This window comes from Crinia signifera, chromosome 1 (assembly GCF_055691185.1).
Source record: "Crinia signifera chromosome 1, ASM5569118v1, whole genome shotgun sequence".
NCBI classification, from domain to species: Eukaryota; Metazoa; Chordata; class Amphibia; order Anura; family Myobatrachidae; genus Crinia; species Crinia signifera.
In genome coordinates, this window is record NC_139217.1 from 350905740 (window position 1) to 350929430 (window position 23691).

The window sequence follows — 23691 nt, forward strand, 5'->3', positions numbered from 1 at the left end:
CAAACTGCGATCACAAATGCTATTGCAGTTCAAAAGGAACATTGCGACCGCCAGGCACGCTGTCTCTGTGACTGCAGCCTGAGTAAATCTAACCTTACTCAGATTACCTGTCGCAGCCGGGCTTGCAAGGCCAAGGAATCTACCACGATACTCCCCCACTTCCAGAAACGCCAGCTGACCCCATTTCCGGAAACGCGGACTGCCCCAGGCCCCCAGGCCTTCTCCGTGAACACCTCTTCCAGTCAATCATGTGTGAAGGACAGCATCATTGGCCTTACACAAACTAACCTGTATTACACCTACTGTATGTGGGGTATAATGGGAATAGTACAGTACAAACTGATGTCCCGTGGTAGCACACCCTCAGCCAGATACGTGAATTCACAATACCATATTCATTGATGGGTCAGCTGTTGATTAGATTTAACTCCCTGTGCGATTGCTAGTCCTTTCCCTTTTTTTGTATAATGGGAATAAGATTTTGCTATTTTGATGCATAATTTGAATTGGGGGCACTATTGTGTGGCCATGCACCTTTGTTCTTGGTGGAACATTTATGGATCCAGGCCTAAGCAACTACAGAACGGAGCAGATTGTGCCCTGGTATGAACTTACGCCCCTGCTTCCATCTTTTATTTTTTTTCCTTCTTTCTTTACTATCATCCCTCAATGCCTCTTTAGGCTTTATCTTAGCTCCTTGCTTCTCCTTTCCTCTCTCTATTTGGCCCATTTTCACCTTTTCTACCCTGCAGACTTAAGGCGGCATACACATCGGGAGATTTGCTGAGTGTTCTGAATGATGCTAGATCGCTCAGAACGCTCAGCACATGGCGCTGTATAAAGTGCTGTGTGCTGTGCCAGTGTTCTCCGGCTATCACTACGCCTACACATGGGATGATGTAGGGGCATTTATTAAGCCATCTAGTTAGATCGCTTAGAAAATGCCTTTAAATCTCCCCGTGTGTAGGGCCCAGTATTCTGTGCTGTCTCACCATTCTACATCTTAGTGACAGGTATTCAGATACAAAGATCATCCAGAGCTTTGTTTTTTGCCTCTCAATTTGATTAACTGGAAATCCATATTATAATCTTATAAATTACTGTATTTCCCTCTGGGCTTTTTTTTTTTTAACAATTTTATACCCACTCCCATTTTTAGCAATAAGAATTTATTGTTGTTCGCCATTTATCACCATCTCTGTCCTGAGCAGTGGACCCAAAACGAGTCCTTCACAGTGCAGAAAAAAAACCCGTAAGCAATAGCTTGCTCATGTGCACTGCCTTACTAACCAAGAACAATCATTGTGCCGTAGATATGCACTTGTTCTAGGCTGTTGTGGAAGGGTTCAATTATCCTTCTTCACTTAATATCATTTTTGCTGTAATGGATAGCAAAATATAAAGTTCATGTTGGCTACCAGGGAGAACTTGTGAATTAGCCATTTATTGTAGTTACCAAATAAATCTAAGGTGAACGAAAAACCAAGCAATTTGTGATACCTGTGATGGTCTGTTTCATAGGACTGACTATAATATGACCTTCATAAATAGGCAACATAATGAGAACTTTTGAAGTTGTACTATTAGGGCTGAGAATCCATGTTTCCCACTAATAGTCATCACAGAAACAATATAACAGATCCACACACTTACACATATACTGTATATGGTTATATTTATTACTTGGTGTCAGTTCTGGTGATCTTATACAGAATACCAGAGGTCACAACTTAGCAGTTCTTGTTTTTGTCCAGGTCTTTGTAGGCTGGGTTGTATGGAGATCTGGAGAAGCAAACGGCAGCAGCGCGGTCACAATTGCAGATAAACTGAGCACAGGCATCGCTATAAGCTGTCGAGAGACAAACAGATACACTTTTATGATGTGTAAAGATACATTTTATTAAATCAATGATATTATTTACATAATGTTTGTGGGGAGGATGGGGGTAGAACTGAGTTTCACCCCCTGTAATGGTAAGGGGAACTAGTTCCACCTCCACCAGAACCCTGCACAGTAATTCCAAACGAAAAGGCTGTCCCAGTGGCATATTCTGGCATGGCATATGCCACCGCAGCTGAAGTTAAGAAGAGCCATGCTTAACATGTATAAATATACCAGGGGCCAAAAGGAACTGTCAGGAATCCTATTTACGGATTCAGTATTGAATCCCGGCGGTCGGGATCCCGGCGTTCAGAATCCCGGCGCCGGAATCCCGACAGCCGAAATGCCGACAAGGGGGGGACGTGGAACGCCCCCCCCCCCCCTTGCGGGCTCGCTGCGCTCGCCACGCAGCGGGCCCGGTGCCTCGCTACGCTCGGCACACTAATTTATTCTCCCTCCAGGGGTGTCGTGGACACCCACAGAGGGAGAATGTGTCGGCATTTCGGCGGTCAGGATTTCGGCGGTCGGGATTTCGGCGGTCGGGATTCCGAATGCCGGGATCCCGACCGCCGGGATTGTAACTGCATCCCCTATTTACTTTGAGGAAAGAGACTAAGACATGTGGGCATGCGCTCAGACTAGAGGAGAAAGGCTTTTTAGAGTTAAGTCAGTAAAAGTATGGAAATCTCTTCAGGAAGAGGTTGTGTCAGCAGACACCATTCACTCTTTATCACCCTAGCGTTTATCTCTTTTTAAGGCTTACTACAGCTGCCCATATGTTACTATGACACAGGTGGTGAACTACTAGAGTGACAGTGGCAAATATGTCTATAAGGGGCACTACTGTAGGCATTAAGCAGTGGCGGGTGTTACCTTTGGGCTGCAGGGCTGCAGCCCCCCCCCCAGGTAAAATCTGCCTCTGTCTCTGCCTAAGGTGAAGCCAGATGTAGTCTATGAGACTGCTCTGGCTTCAATGTAACTGGCAGTGACTTCCTATTGGAAGTTCGACCTGCCAGTCACCAAGGCAGTCCCATTGGGGGGTGTTCCCTCCCTCCGGGATGCCTGCCTGTGCGCAAAAGCCCGGCAGCCCCCAAAACGGTTTCTGTGCATGCGCCGGACCCGGGAACCTGATTAAGGTTTCGGGGGCTGCTGCAAAGGCAGCCCATCAAGGCTTGGGCCATCGCATGCACAGTATGTATGAAGTTATTGCCCCGTGCAGTCGACCTGCGGCCAGGACCAGAAGATACAGAGAGCACGGCGGCAGTGGCAGCAGAGGGGGGGGGCGCATTGCAGCAGCCCCCCTCCTCCAAAAGGGTAAGAGCCACCACTGGCATTAAGTGTAAAAGGGGCACTAATACTGTGGGTGTTATATGTATAAAGGGCACTATTATCAGCATTATGTGTAAAGTGCATTATTACTGTGGACATTTTGTATATGGAGAACTATTGTGTAGCGTAACATGAATAAGGGGCATGAGAAATGAGTTCCACCACCTCTCCAGGAAGCCCTGTCTAACAATATAGCTGTATTTTTCATGAACTATAATAGGGTATAAATTGAAATCTGTAAACACTGGACCAGCTACCTGCATTGCCCTCTGCCGCTGTGGAGCTCTCCGTGTACACCTCCTGGCAGATCTGACTGCATGACAGCTGTCACATACATGGGGAGGGGCACAGAAAGCTCCAGGGCAAAGTTCGCTATAGGAAGCAGGTTTGGTCTGGAGTCCGTAATGTTCCAGACGTGCTGCTCCCATTCCCTCTGCCTGAGTGCCATATCTGTGATTCAGGAGGGTGCTGTAATATCTCCCTGCACTATTTGCTGTGTGTAATAGATGTGCACATACACACAGAGAACACCACAGCTTTAGGGCGCCATTGCGGTCTGGTATACTGTATTCCGGACCATTCCAGCTTTAATCCAATTCCCTATAATAGAGTATCTTGTTCAATAACTAACTATATGATGCAAATATATATATATATATATATATATATATATATATATATATATATAAAGAAAAGGTCAGTAGCAGCAAAACAAGAAGTAGTTGACGTCATATAATTCCAATGTGTGAGTACTTACATGTACAGGTGATACTTGTTCCAGAACAGGTGTACTGGTAACTCCTGGTATATGGATTATCTAATAGCCCACCACAGCTAGAGAGAGCCATGGCTTGTGAATAGCAGTTATCATGGACCTCACAGCATCTGTATAGACAATAATGGAAGCTGCAATCAGCTGAGAGAATGGACTGACTACAGATATTATATAAAGGGTAATAATTGTAGATTGTACTATTTTAATATCAAAATGAAAATGCAAAGTGACAAGGAAGCAAATACACTGGATCAGATGAACAGCATACCAGGTAAATGAGCACAGCAAGAACAGTTACAGCATTGAAGCATACAGGTGTCACAGCATAGTACAAACATTTCAGAAAACTCCAGTGGTCCCTACCGTAGCCCACACCCCAGCCTATCACTTGGGCAGCTAATTATCCATCAAGAGCAATGCCCTGGAAAACCTTTTATTAGGAGAACACAGGTGCTGTTTAATCAGATTACACCAATTAGGAAACCTGGACTGGATCTATTTTTCTTGCTGCTGCTGCTGCTGCTGCTGCTGATCTAAAACCTGGTCTGGATTTTTCACATTATGCTCATGCGGAAATATGCTGTATCTGCAACATACTAACAACTCTAGTATTAGTAAATGTAGGGTCTTTTACATTTAGGTCTGCACAAATAAATTGGCCACAAGTGTACATATACTTTAAAGGGACAAGCTTCCATTTTACCATGACTAGCAAATCACCTTGAAGAGACGGTGTACTGTATATGTCTCTGGATGGAGGCCAGAGTAAAGGCGCGCCTTGATGATAATGAGGCAGGGTTACCACCTAGTCCCTTTAATTCCGGACACATATTAATTACACAGGTTCTGTGGCTGGCTGACTTCAAGACTCCACTTCACCTGATTTTAAACTGCCACAGAACCTGTGTAATTAACATGTGTCCGGAATTAAAGGGACTAGGTGGTAACCCTATGAGGCCTAAGTGGTGGTGAAGGCTGTATGGCAGATGAAAAAATCACTAGTAGCTGCATGGGCCAAGATGGCATGGAGGCTTGTGTGCAGCTGGGACAGTGCAGGCCTAGGTGACGCATACCTTCCAACATGACCCCATCCAGGAGGGACACATTGCTCTGTTCCTGGACTTCCTTTTTAATGTATCATTGTCATCACCTGTTTCACACAGGTTAATTGATAAGAAAGGTGCTTCAACAAGGTGAAAGCAATTATAAATGAAGTGACAAGTCCAGAAATAGAGCAATGTGTCCCTCCTGGGGAGGGTCATGTTGGGAGGTATGGTGACGTGGATGCTCCACTTGCATGTGTTTTCAATGCGGAGGATCCGACCCGGAGCTGGGCCTAGGGTCAAATACAGGACCAGCTAAGCAGCTTCCATGAAGCTGGCAGTGGTAACTTATAATGGGAGTGTGGGAGTGAGACTCAGGTCTGAAAAGCAATGCTCACAGCCACAGTAGGAAGCTCCACATTCTCAACTATTGATCCTGATTAGTGGCAGATGTGGAGGAGACTGGAGTCATCCGTCTGGGTGGAGGTAGCGGGTTTGGATCATATGGTCTACAGCATGATGGTTGACAGTCATTAGGTCGACATGGGAAAAGGTCGGCATGGGTCTAGGTCGACATGGGAAAAGGTCAACATGGTTCTAGGTCGAAAGGTCATTAGTTTGACAGGTCTTTAGTTCGACAGGTCATTAGTTCGACAATGTCTAGGTCGACATGGGGTTTTTCACCGTTTTTTTTACCTGAATGTCAACATAGTCGACATGGACACAGTGCGCTTGCAATGCATCGGGCACGGTGCCTCGCTGTGCTCGGCACACTATTTTATTCTCCCACCACGCCCTAGTGGATGGTAGGGCATGAAATACCACCTGTCGGCACATGTCAGCTCAAAAAACTGTGAAAAACCCCATGTCGTCCTTTTGACTGTCGACCTAGACACTGTCGAACTTATGACCTGTCGAACTAATGACCTGTCGAACTAATGACCTGTCGACCAAGAACCATGTCGACCTTTTCCTATGTCGACCTAGACCCATGTCGACCTTTACCATGTCAACCTAATGGTGTCGACCTAATGACTTGTGTTTTTTCTCGACCTAATGGCTGTCTACTATAATGCTTCCATGGGTCTTCAACCTATGGCCCTCCAGATGTTGTGAAACTACATGTTCCAACATGCATTGCCACATTTTTTTCCTATAACGGCATGCCAAAACTGTCAGGCCATGCTGGGACATGTAGTTCCACAACATCTGGAGGGCCACAGGTTGAAGACCTGTGCTTTAGACCAAATGACCGCATCCTGGAGGTAGCATGATGGAGATGGGGGCGTCACCAGAGGAGGGTGGAGCATGACAGAGCAGGAGGCCCAGAGAGGCACACACAGATCTGTGATCCCAATGGATGGCCCTGGCACAGGCAGCAATACTGGGGAGAGTAAAAAGGCAGGGCCTGGCCTGGGCATCTCCATCCCATTTTAGAGGATAAGAGGTTAGTAAAGGCTGTGCCCTTATGGAGGGCTTACTATGGAACATCTTCTCTTGTCATGAGCTAGATGTACTGTATATATGGTAAATATTATGTATAGTGTTAAATATTATCAGTCTGTGAATTATATTTTTATTTTCCAGTAAGTAGTTCCCATTAATGTTAGTAACTGTAAATGAACACAATCAGTCTCACTCCATGTATTTGGAGCTGATAGTGTACGTTGTAAAATATTTGGTAAATAGAAATCATTATAGACAGAACTGAAAACCAATACTGTCGATGGCTACAATATTGCAATTTGTCTCCAACTATTTCTATTTTGTGTGTACAGAGAGCTGTATCAAGTAGCATTGGAAGTGATGTTAGTGTACAAGATTGGAAACCCCAAAGAGACAGTCCTTCTGCTCACTCAACGCCTCCTAATGTACACTCACCTGTCCAGAGTGTCCTTGGGAGTCCCTCTGCCTCCTAGTCCGCAGTAACATCCGTAATTGTTATATTCTTTCAGGGGCTCACTGTTTGGAATGGCACATTTAATCAAACTATGGAACTGCCAGAGTGCCCGGTTTTCAGCCGAGACATAGGTGCAGGTTACTAGGACAAAATGAAGGATACATTACTGTATGCAAGGAAGGGAGACAGTGGGTAGTTTATGTTGTTCTATATGTAACAACATTTAGTTTAAAAAAACAGCCACAATGCCAGACACACTGTAGATTTGGAACAGCTGTGGATAAAAAATGCCCAATACAGTCCCTGAAATGCGGTTTATATAATTCTCACTAATGAGGTCTACACACGATTTCAGGGCATTTTCTAAGCGATCTGACTTAATTTGACTAGATCACTTAGAAAATGCCCCTACATTGTTTTATGTGTAGGGGCTGTAGCGATAGCAATGCATGGCCCTGTGTATGCCCCTCAATTCCCAGTAGCACCCCTGTACTGTGTCTCCAGTGCGTGGCTCTGTAAGGCCAAGTGGGTCGCAACTCCCCCCCCCCCTCCCCTAGAGGTTCCTCCGCATTCAGATGCAGAAGGTTAAGGCCATCAACAAAAAAGTGCCTCCAAATATTAAGTGAACTTTTTTCATAAGGAACAATTTTCCTCTTTTTATTAAAGAAACAGGACTTTTTATATATAAATAAAAAAGTCTAAAGGACTCCAATTATATGCAGCTAAGGAATTATTTTATATTTTACTTATCTGACCACATATAATTATCTAGGATGCCTGCCAGTATTAAATAAACAGGGTTTATTTTACTAATTTTTTCTTTGTCATTCACAAAAGAAACCACCACACATCTTGTGCCCTTATGCACAGTCTTATTTTCGTAATTTATTATTCGCCCAAATGTTAATGTCACATCTTGGGGTAAATTTAATTGGATGAGAGATTCAGAAAGTGAGAGATTTGGTAAGAAATCTCCAGTTTTTTTAAAGCGGCAATCATTTACACTGCAAAACCAGATTGATTTTGCAGTGTAAATGATTACCGCTTTAAAAAAACTGGAGATTTCTTACCAAATCTCTCACTTTCTGAATCTCTCATCCAATTAAATTTCACCCCCGATGTGTCTATTATTTCGTTGGTTATTTTTTTCAAATGTTTACCTTTTGTCTACATTCTTAATGCATTCATACAGAATGAATTTCATTGACAGGTTATAAAAATGTTGATTACCTTATTTAAAGTAGTTAAGTATTATTTAAAGATGGTTTTAGTAATAATAATACCCCATATTTGTCATACATGAAAACATCCAAGTATTTTGATAATTATTGGTCATGTGTGTTTACCGATTCCAACTATATGAAAACAATTTTATGGTGAATTCTCAGTCTTACTGGAGTGTCATGTGCATAATTTGGCATGTGTAAATGTTTTACATGTGAAATACCCTTCACAACCATGACTTATTTTTAATTCATATTTTTGTTACTCATTTCATAATTTTATGACCGAAATGCCTATGTGTTTCATAATACGAACTCATAGTAAATTTGGCTTACCCTTGAAGTGTATGGAGAAATCCATTTGTATTCTTTCGATGGTGTATGCATTTGTAAAATAAATGCATACACTTCACCCGGGGCTATCCAATTAGCCCCCATGATGGCACTTATCAGTCTGAAGGTGGACAAGTTGTATCTCAACTCACATAGTATAAAGTTGCCACATTATGGCCCTTATTCAGATCTGATCACAGTAAAAATGTATTCTCAATATGGGCAAAACCATGTGCATTGCAGGTGGGGCAGATGTAATATGTGCAGAGAGGTTGTAGGATATTTGGGTGTGGTGTGTTGAAACTGAAATCTAAATTGCAGTGTAAAAATAATGCAGCCAGTATTTACCCTGCACAGAAACAAATAACTCCCACAAATCTAACTCTCCCTATACATGTTACATCTGCTCCACCTGCAGTGCACATGGTTTTGCCCATTTTGAGAACAAGTTTGTACTGTGCTCAGATCTGAATAAGGGCCTATGTTTGTGATACTGCCATTGCAAAAGCAGCCAGTGTGTTCCCTGCATGCGAAACAACAAAATTGCATGTCCACTTCTTGCATGGTAACATATGCTGTCCAAGTTCACATTTGAACCCTCTGTTGTGTGAACCTCCTTGTCAGTTCCCTGCAGCTCCTGGACTGAGATGTCTTCTGAGTGACTTATAGACAGGAAACGAATATACATTTTTTCTATCGCTGTTGGTAGCAGGCTACATTAGAAGCAAGGCCCTAATATAATTTATAGATGGTAAATTGCCTTTTCCAATCCAACCTTTATCGATAACACTGAATAGATGATAATGTGTGACAGTAACGGTTATATTGTTCCTCTATATACCGGTAAACCTACCTGCAATGAGAACAGCAAGGAAACGGAGCATCATGATGGCAAACTCAATGCATGTTTAACCTTTCCCCCTTTATATAGTAAAACGGTGACCTTCACAATCTCGAGACGTCAAAGGCTGAGAACCAAATGCTGCCAAGTGCACATTTTCTCACTTCAGATATGACAGATAGAAGGAATAGGACCTTGAACAAGTTTTCTACTGTTACAAAAAGTCCTATATATTTAATAAAAACAGAGATGATAACGTTTCCCTTCCACATAACCAGTCTCTTGTATATTGACTTTTCAATACCAGTATAGGGCACATAATATAGAACACGTACTGTACAAAATAAACATTATATTTGCACTAAGCTTTCAGAATATTTTATGAGTTGCTGGGAGCAAAATGCACAAATAATATAATGTTTTCTATTTTTTCTGTTTTGCTATTTACCTTTTTCAATCCAATATATATATTTTTTTCAATTCAAACTGTGTGGTTTAAAATAAATGTTTAAATTAATTGTATTTTTTTTCCCCTTCAAAAACGGTCTACATTGAATGTTGAAAGATGTTAATGTTCTTATTTTAAAGTGGCTCACCCAGGGTTGCCGACCCTCCCGGAATTTCCGGGAGTCTCCCGAAAATCGGGTCCCCCTCCCGGCCCCCCGGAAGGGTGGGCAACCCTCCCGGATTCAGGGGGGACCCCCGTTGTCCCCCGGATTGCGGCATTAAAATGCCGCAATCCTTGGGTCTCAGAGGAGGGGGCGGAGCTAAAACGGCACAATCGCGTCATTTTAGCCCCGCCCCCTTCACGGAGATCCATGAATGCGCTGGTTTATCATCATGGGGCGGGGCTTAGTGATGTCACTCTTAAGCCCCGCCCCCTGAGCGGCTGCTGAAACTCTCCTCTCCGGGCTTCTCCCGGGGAGGAGAATAATAAAGTCGGTAACCCTGGGCTCACCACTGGATCTGCTACTAGCACTAGGGTGGTTGAGCCTAACTAGACGTTGGACCTGAAAGGGTTAAAGATATATTCATGACATAGGTATTATCTGGGAGGGTGTGAAGCTAGATTTGGAAGCTTTTGTGGAAAATATTAATAGTAATGATTTAAAGCTAAATTATTATTATTATTCCCCAATTCTGCAATACTCACTGGATTTCCCGTTCTAGTTTAAGCGTCAGGGTAACCGGAAACACTGATACATCAGTGCATCAGGTACAACTACTCAGGCAGGTAGAGTAGAGTTGATTTATCAGTATTTATCAGTATTTAAGGAAAGACAATACCAAAAATGTTGACCAAATTATTAGGAAAGTATGTATGAAAACATTGGACACCTTAAGATGCGTACACACGGAGCGATTTGGCAAAAGATCTGGGTGTTCCGGACCAATTGAAATGACCAATCTCTCAAATCATTCTGTGTGTATGAGTGATATAGATGCTGATGCACGTACCCGGCGGTCGTTGGTAGAGGTCTATGATCTTTCCTGCATGCAGAAAGATCATAGACCAATCTTTAGCAATGTGTACCGATTGTTTCATATGTATGCACGATGAACGATTTGGTAAAGCTGAATGACCGTCTCCCACTCCCCTCTACCATCGCTAACGATCAATCGTTCATGTGTAATCGTTTGCTCAATCGTTCGTCATTTGACACCAAATCGTTTGTGCATGAGTTCAGAGGAAAACGTTAAAGACATTGAATCATTTTCCAAATCACTCTGTGTGTACACACCTTTAGTTATAGTCTAGACCCAATCCTGGCTCAATATCGTCCTAGAGAATCCATGTCAGCTTCTCGTACACTAAGGGCTAAAAGTACTACAGTAAGATAATGGGCAAACCATAGGAGGATTTCCATCAGTGCAATTCTTAGTATATATATGTAAGGTTGCTAGATAACAAACAAAACTCCGGGGGGCGTGGCCTGACCGAGAAGCCGATCAGACATGGCATCATCTAGAGCCCCAGATGGCTCTTACAGGCGGTTGGCACCTAGCCAGCTCTCCCTCCTACACCCGGAGAGGCACTACGGGCGAAGCTGCGGAGTCGGGGAGCCGTTTTCACGGCTGCTGCGGACTGCGGCCTACCCTTAGCCGGAAGCCGGGGACTAGATTTTGGAGCCGACCCGGGATTCGGGCTCCACGGCGCGCGCGGCACCCGCAAACCCCCTCTGCAGCATCCGGAGGACCCTGGGGGACTGGTGTCGCCCCCCCACAGCAGCGGAGACCACTCTGAGTCCCCCAAATACCCGTTTCACAGCGGGTGACAGGTTAGAGGTACAGGGGATCCGTACATAGCAGACCCGGCGGCCATCTTAGGTGAGGCAGAGCTTTTTAGCCTGTGATCACTTGGGGTTCGTGGGCAGATGGGACCCCCATCAACTGTTATACAGGGCAGGCTCCCTACCTGTCCCTCACTGGGCTGCCACAGCACCGGGGTGGGGGGATACACCTGCCGGCCCACTAGCGGCATTCCCCTGGGGCCTTCTGTCACAGAGACAGCATGTGAGGCCGCTGGTCCCACCTAGCTATTTGAGTACTGCAGTCGGGACTGGGGACATTGTTCTGCCTCCCTTTATCTATCTGGCGCTCTGCAACAACTACCTATTACACCCGCCCACAGGCTGGACTGTGGTTGATGGTCCCAGCCAGAAGCTTGGATATCCTCACGGGCCTTATTCGCAGCTAAAACCAGAGTGGGCTCTGTCCCACATCTCCTAGTGGGCTAACCCCTACGCCCCCGAGACGTGCATTAAGTGTCTGCCAACACTCCCGAGGTGAGACTTCACCTCACTTATCATCATGCCGACTGTTCCACAGTGATGATGGACCACTAGTACCCCCCCCCATGGGTCCTTCAGCTTAACTACATGGTGACAAGCAAAATGGAATGACCTCCTAACCTGCTTATACATGCTATTTACTTAACATACGAATAACCGCCACGCGGTCTCTCAACTCTGCAGTTTATTATTTAATCCTAGACCGGCTTCTAATTTTGATTCTACCATGCCAGGGAAAAGAGGGAGCAAAACCCCTAAGCAACCCACTCCTATACAGTTCACGGAGACATCTACAAAGGGGCAACGCTCCTCCTCGACCCCACTGAAGTCAACTCCCGCCGCTAACACCTCCCCCAAGGCTTCATCCTCCAACCCCCTGGCTGACCTGGAAATGGAGCTAGACCCACAGGCGCCACTTACAACACAGTCCATGCTCAAGTTGTTCACAGTGTTTCGGGCCGACATAATCACCAACCTAGAATCCTCAATCCAAACACTTAGAGCCGATCTGGGAGGAATCACGGGTCGCACGGACCATTTGGAATCAAAGATGCAAGAATTAATGACTTCTCATAATGACCTTCTTACCTCCCACGCTGAACTACAGGAAGAAGTTGTCTCGATGCGTGATAAGCTAGCTGACCTGGAGGACAGATCGAGACGAAACAACCTTAAAATCAGAGGAGTCCCAGACTCAGTTGCTCCCGCAGAGTTGAGAGACTATGTCACCAAATTGTTCCAGAGACTGCTACCAACAGCCACGCCACAAGAACTGATTGTTGACCGAGTACACCGGCTGCCAAAACCCAGAGGGAACTACTCCTCCAATTTCCCGAGAGACGTGCTTCTTAGAATTCACTTCTTTTATATTAAAGAAGATATCCTCAAAGCCGCAAGACTGGCAGAGGGATCTGACACTCTCGGCGGTCTACAAATCTATTCCGATCTGTCACAATTTACCCTTGCCAAGAGACGTGCCTTCCAACCTATAACGTCAGCTCTTCGAGACAATGACATACAGTACAGATGGGGATTCCCTGTAAAGATCATAATCAGATATGAGTCCTCCTCGTATGTCATTTCCTCCTTTGACGCAGGAGTCAAGCTCTTGGCTGATTGGGACATCACGATTCCAGCTCTTAAACCTACTGCCACAACCCACCGGCCAGAGGACTGATGGCGAAATGACCCTTTGGCTTGCCACATCCATGTGGATATACAGGTTGTCTCCACTGCCGCAACAAAGTACCGTATCTTCTCTCACTATCGACTTGGGCTGTTTGGTGCTTAACATATTCTAAGTTTGACTGTAATTTTACCGAAGTCTCTTTAGCTATTAGTGCTCCATAGGATCACCGCTATCGTTATGGTATCCGGTGGATTATACCCAGACTCCATGTGGGCCGCTGAGTACTATGGATAGACAGGTATCATTCAATTCATGCACTATGTCTTAGCACACTGTTTCTAGTTAACTTCAATTCGTATGTTGTTATGAGTAATCTATAGCGATGTTGTAAACCTATTTGTTATATAAACATCCTGTTAGGACCCGTCAGGGACCACACCCCCAATGTTTTTTGTTTTGTCGCCAGTTTTTGAAGGCGTCAAACACTCTGGTCCTAGTTTTAGGGCCATTTCAGTTAATCCTCCTATATGTCTTCCTGTTTTATTCCCATGTCTTTGTCTTATGTCCCCCCCTTCCCTCACCCCCACCATCCCTTTGAAGTCCGTCTATAAACTGTACCTCCTTGACCTGAGATTTAGCAATGATTAAATTTTATTCTTTGAATGTTCATGGGCTTAACTCCCCAAACAAAAGACGTCAGGCACTGGAAACATTCCATAGAGAAAAGGCCAGGGTGGTGGGTATACAGGAGACTCACTTTATAGCTCAAGCCCCTCCGGCTTTCCACAACTCACGATATCCCACAGGTTATTTTTCCAATGGCCCATTTATGAGACAGGGAGTAGCTATCCTGTTCCACAACACTATACAATTTGATTTAATATCTCAAATCTCAGACAAAGACGGACGATATCTGATTTTAGTGGGTAAACTAGAAGACAAATTAATCACAATTGTCTCTTTGTATGCTCCAAACACTGGTCAAATCCCCTTTCTTCGCAAACTGTTAGAAATTGTCCAGAAAGTCAAAAAAGGTCACCTAGTTATTATGGGAGACTTTAATTTAGTCCCGGACGAGAAGCTAGATAAATCTACACCAATGCATAGCATGTTTCATAAGCAAAGACCCCAAACCCCTCTGAATCACTTGCTGACTGAATTCGACCTTTATGACGTTTGGCGGGTCAAATCCCCCTCAGTCAAAGACTACACCTTTTTCTCCCATGTACACAACTCCTACTCCTGCATAGACCTTATCTTACTAGATAAGTGGACCCTTCAGCATACCTCCAAGACATCTATTACCCCAGTTGTGTGGTCGGATCATTCAGCTGTGTCCTGGTCTTGGAAGCTACATCATTCCAGGATGCCACCCCGACCTTGGAGGCTTCCAGACTATATACTAAAGTCCCCAGAGGCTCTCACGACCATCAACGAGGCTCTGACATCCTACTTAGCTACCAACTCACCCCTAGACACATCCATACCCACACACTGGTGTGCCCTGAAAGCAGTGTTACGGGGGATAATTATCCAAACAGGAGCCAGACTTAAAAGACAACATCTCCAAAAGCAGGAAGACCTGGAGAGTCGCTTACTCCAGGTTGAGTCCCTAAATAGATCACAACCTTCTCGCATGCTGAAACGTGAATTGGTTTCAATTCGTAACCAACTTCAGGCGCTGTTCCTACAGCGAATGAAACAGGCGTATGACAAACTACAACAGAGATACTATTCTCTAGGAAATAAATCTGGTGCACTTCTGGCCCATAAGCTACGACTGCAACACACCAGGAACAGAATTAAACACATCCAGTCTCCTGACGGTAAAAAACTTCTTAACCCAACAGACATAGCAGAAGCATTTGCCGACTTTTATAAAAAGCTATACAATCTTAACACTGACAAAGACACACTACAACCCTCCCCATCCTTAATAAATTCCTTCTTACAGAACCTTCCCCTCCCGAGCTTTCCCTCCACGATACTAGACTCCCTCAACTCACAATGGACTGAGGAAGAGATAAAGTTGGTCATCAAGTCTCTGCCCCATGGGAAGGCCCCTGGCCCAGATGGATATACTAACGCTTTCTTTAAAAAGTTCAGCCCAGTATTACTACCCTTGCTTACGCAGCTATATAGGCATGCAACAGATAGTAGCTCACTCCCCGAAGAAATGCTACATGCCCGTATAATCACTATCCATAAGCAGGGCAAGGATCCATCCCTTTGCTCAAACTATAGGCCGATAGCACTACTCAATACCGACCTTAAAATCTACTCTAAATTAATAGCTAATAGATTAGCCCCCTTAGTCCCCCAAATTGTTCACCCAGACCAAGCCGGCTTCGTTCGAGGTAGACAATCCACAGACAACACGAGACGAGTATTTGACCTGGCAGAATACGTTACGAAAAGTGGTGAGGAGGCTATCTTCCTTGCCCTTGATGCCGAAAAAGCCTTTGACAGGCTCCACTGGGGCTTTCTTAGGGAAATACTATCGAAAATCGGATTAAGAGGTGGCATACTGTCTTCCATTTTAGCTCTTTATAGCTCCCCAACAGCATCTGTCTTTAGTAATGGCTTTTCTTCATCCCCTTTTAAGATTTCAAATGGCACTAGACAGGGATGTCCACTGTCCCCACTTATGTATGTGTTGGCTATAGAGCCCCTAGCTATAGCAATATGTCAATTGCAGGACTTTCCAGGGATAAAAGTGGGGTCCTCTATAAACAAATTGAGCCTGTTTGCAGATGATGTTTTATTGTTTATTACAAAACCAGCAACATCTCTACCTGCCATTCACGAGACTATACAGAAATATAGCGCGGCATCATTTTACAAACTTAATACCTCTAAAACAGAAGCGCTCCCATTTAATGTAGATACCCATAAACTTTCCCGGTATAAACAGCTTTATAGATATAACTGGAAGACAAACTCTATTATATATCTTGGTATTCGCATCCCCAATGACCTCTCATCGACTATAGATATTAATTATAAACCGCTCATATCCCAAATAGATCAACTATTACGGCGATGGATGAGTCTGGAGGTCTCGTGGATGGGTCGGATAGCTGCATTTAAAATGTCTATCTTACCGAAGTTAATGTATCTCTTCCGTTCCATACCATATATACTTCCCCAGAAAGTTATCAGTCAAATACATTCCATGGTGCTTAAATACATCTGGAAGAGAAAACCCCCTAGGATAGCAGCGACTAACTAGATGTAGGAGACTTGGAGGTTTGGCAGTGCCGGATCTGAGGAAATATCAGCTGGCGAGTTTAGTGGCCCAGGCTTGTGATTGGTCTTTACCAACAAATACAAAACCTTGGGTGGACCTAGAGAGACAAATGTACCCCCGGCTTCCCTTACTTGATTTGTTGTGGATCCCTGCTCAACAGAGACCGCTAGCTTACGACCTTCCATGTGCAATCAAGAATTCCTTGAGGGCATGGGATGAAGTCTTGATCCTCTCAGGGAAGATTTCCCTACCAACTAGAGTCCTATCCCTGCGAGCCCTCTCTGCCATAATCCCTGACTTGACATTGTCTGGATGGACCTCTCGAGGTGTTGACAATATCTCACAGATAGTAGACGGTACTCAAATAACCCCGTTTACCACCTTGCAAACTCAACACGACCTACCATCTACAGAGCTATTTTCCTACAACCGCATTATACACTGGATAACAAGCTCACTTCTCACTTCGGGACCGTTGCTTCTCCCACCCCCAGACTTCATGACTAAGGTTGCATCAGGTAACACTAGGAGCTCTATTAAGTTTTGGTACACACTTGCAAATAGCGACGAGTTGGACACCAAGTCGCCTTCACAGGTGAAATGGGAGTCAGACTTGAACCTTTCGCTCACACAAAAACAGTGGGAAACGATCTACGGGTCATCTCACTCAATGTCCAAGTGCAGTAACCATGTAGAGATGCACTTCAAACTAATACACGGTCTCTACTTCACACCAGCCAAGCTTCACAAGATTTGGCCATCAGTCTCCAAGTACTGCTGGCGAGAATGTGCAGAGATTGGAGATAGTTTCCATGTATTCTGGTCATGCCCCAAAATCCACCAGCTGTGGAGAGATGTATTTGCTTTAGCCTCTAGAATCCTGGAGACACCTATCCCGATGTCACCCTCATTAGCCCTACTCCACATCTACCCAGAGACTATTTCCACTACATCTAGGTACGTCCTTGGACATATACTAATAGCCACTAGAGCAGCGATAGCTCAAAACTGGAAAAGTCCTCATCCCCCACCCTTAGCAAAGATTATTCGTAAAGTCCACTATGCATATCTAATGGAAACCTCAGGCCCACCACACCCCTCTAAATCCATTTCTTCAGCAACTAAATGGATGGGCTGGCACAAATACTCGATTTCTAAAGAAGGTCTAGACAATATGCTTGGTACAGACTAACCCCGCTACCAATTCTGAGCAGCTTATTTCCCTATCTGTTTTATTGTCACACTGATTGTACCACTGGTTTTGCTGTCTATAATGTCAACTAAAATGTATACTGTTTAATTGATGTAGTATATTCGGACTCCCCCCCCCCCCCCCCACCCCCACCCCCCCCATTTTATTTTCTGTACCCTCTCCCTTTCCGTGGTTAACGGAACAAAATATTTTCAATAAAAACTATTGATGAAAAAAAAAAAAACTCCTTGAAATCAATATTTTAGGTTGTATTTATGGATTTAAGTACAATGGAAAAACAAAACAAACTTATATTCAAGGAAACAGTCTACTTGACACCATTGATTTTCAATCCAGCCTTCTGTCCAGGTTTGTCTCTTCCACTTTTGTTCTGTGGACTCACAAATGGATATCACATCTGACAACTAGCATGCACCTATTAAGCTCCTATGTGTTTACTTAAATTACACCACATACCTTCTATATAACATCTATAATTACTGAGAACCATTATATAATGCAAACACTAAATCTACTACAGATTGTGAGCGAGATCTTCGGGATGTGCTTGGTGAGGAGAGGAGATACCACATCCCCAGGCTCCTCATTAAGGTGCCCATTAAATATTAACAGGCATTATCGCATTATCGGGGGGGAGAGGGGTATCAAATATTAAGTATCAACCGCATGTATGAAGGTTGAACTGCAGCAGATATCTCCGATCTCCGATGTGGGGCCATAGATATATTTATGGGGAATGAAAAGCTGTGAAATTCACATGTCAGAGTTTGGGCCCCACAGCTAACAACCACTGAATGGCATTGTGCTACTAAAGCCTATGGGCTACAATTCCCATAAATCCCCAAGAGATGGTTCCTCCCTGGCAATGGCTGCTGAACATGTCTGGCCAGCACACCATGCAGACACAGGAGTACCGCTAGGGAAATGAAGAGGCTACAGATGCTTTATGAATGTGCTTATTGATTAATGGGCTCCTAAGTACCTCGGTTATCAATACTAATTGTATAATCCGAGTTCATGGTACTACCGTCCCATCCTTCTGACCAAAATGTCCTTCTTGCAGGAAATGTCTTTTAGACGTGGGAACACCTTATTCAGATCCATTCAGTCCTCCGTGAGTTCGCACGGATGTCCAATGTTGGGCGCCTGCGCATGCGCGTTTCTGTGTATGTTCAGGCACAGGGTGCGTGCACCCACGGCAAACTTTCGGATCACCAAGTGCACACAGCCTACACAGCAGCGGGGATGGAGAAGGGCGGGGGATGTTGGCCAATTCTATTAGCATATGGAAACGCCCAGCGTTTCATGGGTGTTACCATGAGAACGATGGGCGTTCTCAGGCTAATGAGGCCCTGACAGACATGCGGGGGGTCCATACATTCGCAGCTGTGCGGGGGGTCCTGCATGTGAGAGGGGGATGGCCGGCACTGTGGGCGGCATCTGATGGACTCGCAAGGCCGCAAAATAGGTCCTAAATAAGGTTGGTTCCTCCCTTCACCCTTCAGGGAGGGTAAATTGCTACTTATCTTAATGTTACTGTATACTTTCCTGAGCTTTTTTTCTGCTGAATCTCACAAATAGGTATTGTCCCTTAATAAGAGGATGCCATTGAATCACTTCCTCACTGCTGCTTAGGCTGTGATACCGGTTCACTAAGGCTACAGGCTTCCTGACAGTGCACCACTCCTCTGTCGCCTATGCTGATTAAATGGTTGTCTAGGTTAGATTATATGAACTTGTGTGGTACCCCCTGGATATTAAGTGATACCCTATTTATGGCTATAGGTGTACCTATCTATATAAAATACACTATATATGTAAAGGCACTATATTATGAAATTATATAGAATGGGAAGCACTAACATCCACCACCTCCTCTTCTCTAACATATGTGATTAGTATCGCAAAGGGCAGCTCAGGTGTCACAGGCAGCCCCCCCCCAGATAGGACACCCTCTAACCGGACACTCCAAGCTCTGGAATGACAGAAATTGATGAATTGAGGTTGTCCAGTGTTCTGGAATCCTGTCCGGCTCCGGGTTTTACCCATACGCAGAATGTGACAGCGGTGCTGAGTGGCCTGTACTGTGTCTGCCTGTCAGCCAGCATGAATGTAAAAACCTGTAGTGTCACAGTCACTCACCCAGGCAGCCACAGTCATCAGAATGAGAGAGGATACTGATAAGACCTAGGGCTTATTAGTTCACTCCTGGCTGGGACTCGGGAATCAGGGGATGGGGGCTATAAGTACTGAAGGACTGGAAGAGGAGGGATTGCAACCACTGCAGCTGGCTGCCTGTGGTCTGTGACAGTGCAGGAGCTGGGTATGGGTTCAGGGTGTTGGGGGTGTGGTCCGCACCTTGGTGACACCAAAGTGCCGGCTCTGCTGCAGTGGAAGGAGCCAGGTGCTGCAGTATAATACTCTTCTTCAGCACTCTGCTCCTGTCACAGATAATGAGCCGGCACTGCAGACAGTCCTGTCTCTAGAGGCAGCCAGCATCTCTGAGAATGCTGGACACGCCCCTGGAATGACAAAATCAAAGTACTCCTTTCATTTAGGTCACACACCCTTTTCGGACACTAATGCCACCGGCGAGGTGGGGGTTGGGATTGTCAATGCAGTGTGACGCCTCTGCAGCTGGAGGCTATGAAGGTTATTTCATTTCGGCCGGGGTGGGCCACAAATGTTATTTTATTCCTGGGGACTGTTGAGGCCATGAATGTAGGCCTGTACTGATGGGCCATAATACATGTTATTTTATTCCGTGGTGTTGGAGGCCTGTCACAGGCCATTCATCTTTCTGTTAATGATTTAAATTTGCCTTTTAAGGCTTTAATACCTTTTGTATTTTAAAAATGTTAATGAAATAACTTTTCACACTAATTTGTACTAGTCACTGATTTTTATCTTAGCAAAATAATAATAAATAATATACCAGGTATCTTGAGAATCCCAGGATAGAAAGTTTTTCAATCCTGAATCCCAAATCCCGAAATGTAAGAAATAACCCAGCTTTGCTTCCCTACTCTGCACTAATCCGTTTCATGCTCAAGATCCAAAGTTACAATCTGAATTTGGTATACAAATGTGGAGGGACCTTAGCACATGCTTACCTCTTGGACTCAGGTGTCTCTGATTCTTACAATGACTTGGACATTGAGTTTGTTGTTCTCTCCTCCAAGCGCATGGTGGACCTCCAAGCAGTGTTTGATTAACCAATGGGCTAATTAGGCTGCAGCCTATGGTGCCAAGGTTGGGGGGGCTGGCAGGTGGCACCTGGGGATTAAAATGAAGACCTAATTTATTCTATGCTTATTAGCTATATAACCGGTCTATTGTTCTGTGGGGAGTAAAGTTCTTTAGGTGACTGCCAGTTGGCTGTGCCAATGTGGACATGTAACTTAGTGATGGAACCATGACTTTATATACATTATGCTACAGCACCAGCTGGGCAGCCTAAAGCTAAAGCCTCCTTCATACACCACAAGCATTAGATCCTACATGGCCGTTGTATACCCTTCGTTACATGCACATGAGCAGTATGAGCACTCATACACGCGTGTCTACAGCATTACAAGGAGAGCTACATGTGTATTAGCGTAGGCCTCTTGGAACCCCTTTAATCAGGCCCTGGCTCTTTGATTCCACAATAAGAGATGACCTTTGCTAACGTTGTCTTGAGTTGCCTTGCATGGCTAGTCTTTTTCCTCCTTGGAACGTCCCTTGATGTCAAGTCCTTCTTAGCTTTGCTGATGAAAGAACCGTCATCTGGCGTGGACTAGTGTTTTGTGACACCTTATGACTTCAAGGTTTCTATGTTAAGCAGTTCAGCTAGGAACCTCAGGCATGAGGCAAGCATATGGTGGACTATTGAAGCCCTGTATTGTACCTCTATGGTTGCTGACTGGGTGCCTTTGGAGATGCTTTATCATCATGCCTAATAACCATCATTCTCTGTGAGATTCCTGACCTCCCATAGTTGCCTCAGGTATGTTTGAATGGAGATCGAGGGAGAAAGAGTACCCTGTATTAACAGATTCATATTCCCGTTGGTTTAAGATAGATTATCTCCCCCCCCCCCCCCCCAAAAAAAAAAAAAAAATCACTTTTATACACATGGCATACTACACAATATGGGGGTTATTCTGATTTACACGCTCCCCTGCATTTACGCACAGGGGATTGATGTTGAGCATCTGCGCATGCACATTTATGCTCATGTGCAGACGCTGGGTGTGAGTGGGCACTGTGAACTGTTAGTTCGCCATTCCGTTCATACCAAGCAATGATGGAGCATGGCGGCAGCGAGGGGTTGCACCCATAGGAACACCCAGCGTGTCATGGGCGTTCCCATGAATATGCTGGGCGCTCCCATGATAATTCACCCACGGGTGCGGGGGGGCGCCCACTTCTTGCACAGGGCGCTTGCAAATGTAAGACACCAGAGAAGTGTCTTACATCCGCAAGTGCTGGAGAAATCATTTGAATGATTTTGCCCCTGTTTATGCTAAACATCCATTCGCAGCCATGTGGGGATCTCAGCAAGTGAGGGGGGAGGGTCTTTAGGTGGCATAAAATCCACACGCAACGCTGCAAATTTCCAAGTGTTGCGTGTTTACCAGAATAAGATTCTATATGTTGTGGAAGTCTAGGTACACACACACGCCATTTTGTGATAGTATGGCCGCCATTTTGGTTCGCAGAGTTGCGCAAATAAAGTTTCCATACCCGAGTATGTGTGACAATGTGGACCAGAAGAGTAGACATACTATCACACATAAATTCATAATAACACACTTACACGAAATGATATATAGTTAAAAGGTTTAGAACGCCACACATAGCTTAGTTAGCCCTGCACACACCTGATTGTATCGTGTTTAGTACCGTTCCGTTCAGCTCATCATGCAAAGTATTCCGGTCATTGCGAATATTTCGCAATGTACACTGCCCGATAGTTATGGACATAATCCATATTTCAGAGACAGTTTCTGTTGAAAGTAGTTAACAAAGGAAACTAGATAAAACCGGTTCTTATCCTTGCTGACGCCGAAACCACCAAACAAAGGACTCTTAAAGTTCACTCCCCTGCACCTGGTCAGACCAGGTACAGCGTCTAACCTCCAATCACAGTGGACCGGACATATGATCTCTGACCAATGAGAATGGCCTTTGACCTCCCCTTTCTGACCCTATAAGATAGGCGACCCAGAGCAGCCAGGGTCTCTTCGGCACAACTACCTTCCCTGGACCTTCCTACCGGACTATCGCTCATTCCTGAACAATAGTGAGCTCTGACCGGACTGCGCTTCGCATACTAGATGACCACGGTAAACGGTTGCATTTCACGGTATTTATTCTTAAAGTATTGTTGGCTGATTGTGTCTTGTATCTGTTTTCTCTCCCCTTAGTAGAGTCTGTTTAGTATTTATTGTTAGTATATTGTATTACTTGTTATACCTGTTTATTCTAATTTCTGTAACCCCCTTTTGTCCATTAGGGACTCAAATACAATCTTTTTACGGAGCTCTTATCTCCATATTTCTATACAGTGGTCGTTGTCTGTTTATTCGCATAATAGCGATAAGGTATATTGCGGACACAGTTCGATAAGGTATATTCGCAGATTAGAGACAAAGTACTGCGAAGGAATCTCTGATTAAGGTATTGGTTCTTGGTATACATAATACAATAAAAGGTACGCTTTGCTGCGCTACGCTTTGTTCGCACGTAGCTAGGTATAAAGGGTACGTTGGTTGCGGACTTATTACGTAACCAACGCTTTTCACTTATCGTCACTCTGGTTATATTTTAATCACCATTAACAATTGGGGGCATCGTCCGTCCGCTCCACATTCCAGAACTCAGTACCAGGCGTGCGACCCGACCTATACCAGCAAAAGGGTGGAAGTATTTATTTGTTTACATTGCTGGATAGGCCGAGTCCGCGGCGGTGCGGGGTTCGGGAAGTGCTAGCGCTG

The 23691-nt window shown here is 44.7% G+C and overlaps 1 protein-coding gene across 1 annotated transcript; it reads right to left on the reverse strand.

Annotated features, from left to right (window-relative positions):
• Positions 1-1658: 1658 nt before the first annotated feature.
• Positions 1659-9458, reverse strand: PLA2G1B (phospholipase A2 group IB). Its single transcript, XM_083158397.1, has 4 exons — positions 9339-9458; positions 6911-7070; positions 3969-4096; positions 1659-1849 (listed from the first exon to the last, which is right to left on the reverse strand). Exons 1-4 carry the CDS (start codon positions 9370-9372, stop codon positions 1731-1733), a joined length of 441 nt encoding a protein of 146 aa, XP_083014523.1. The 5' UTR covers positions 9373-9458; the 3' UTR covers positions 1659-1730.
• Between the last annotated feature and the right edge of the window lie 14233 nt (positions 9459-23691).

Excerpts from the sequence above, each read along its gene's own strand:
- PLA2G1B (XM_083158397.1), bottom strand. The coding sequence starts at position 9,372 with ATGATGCTCCGTTTCCTTGCTGTTCTCATTGCAG. Across the intron at positions 4,097-6,910 it reads CCCAAGGACACTCTGGACAG|ATGCTGTGAGGTCCATGATA; the intron begins GTGAGTGTACAT and ends TTGTCTATACAG. Across the intron at positions 1,850-3,968 it reads AACAAGTATCACCTGTACAT|CTTATAGCGATGCCTGTGCT; the intron begins GTAAGTACTCAC and ends GTCTCTCGACAG.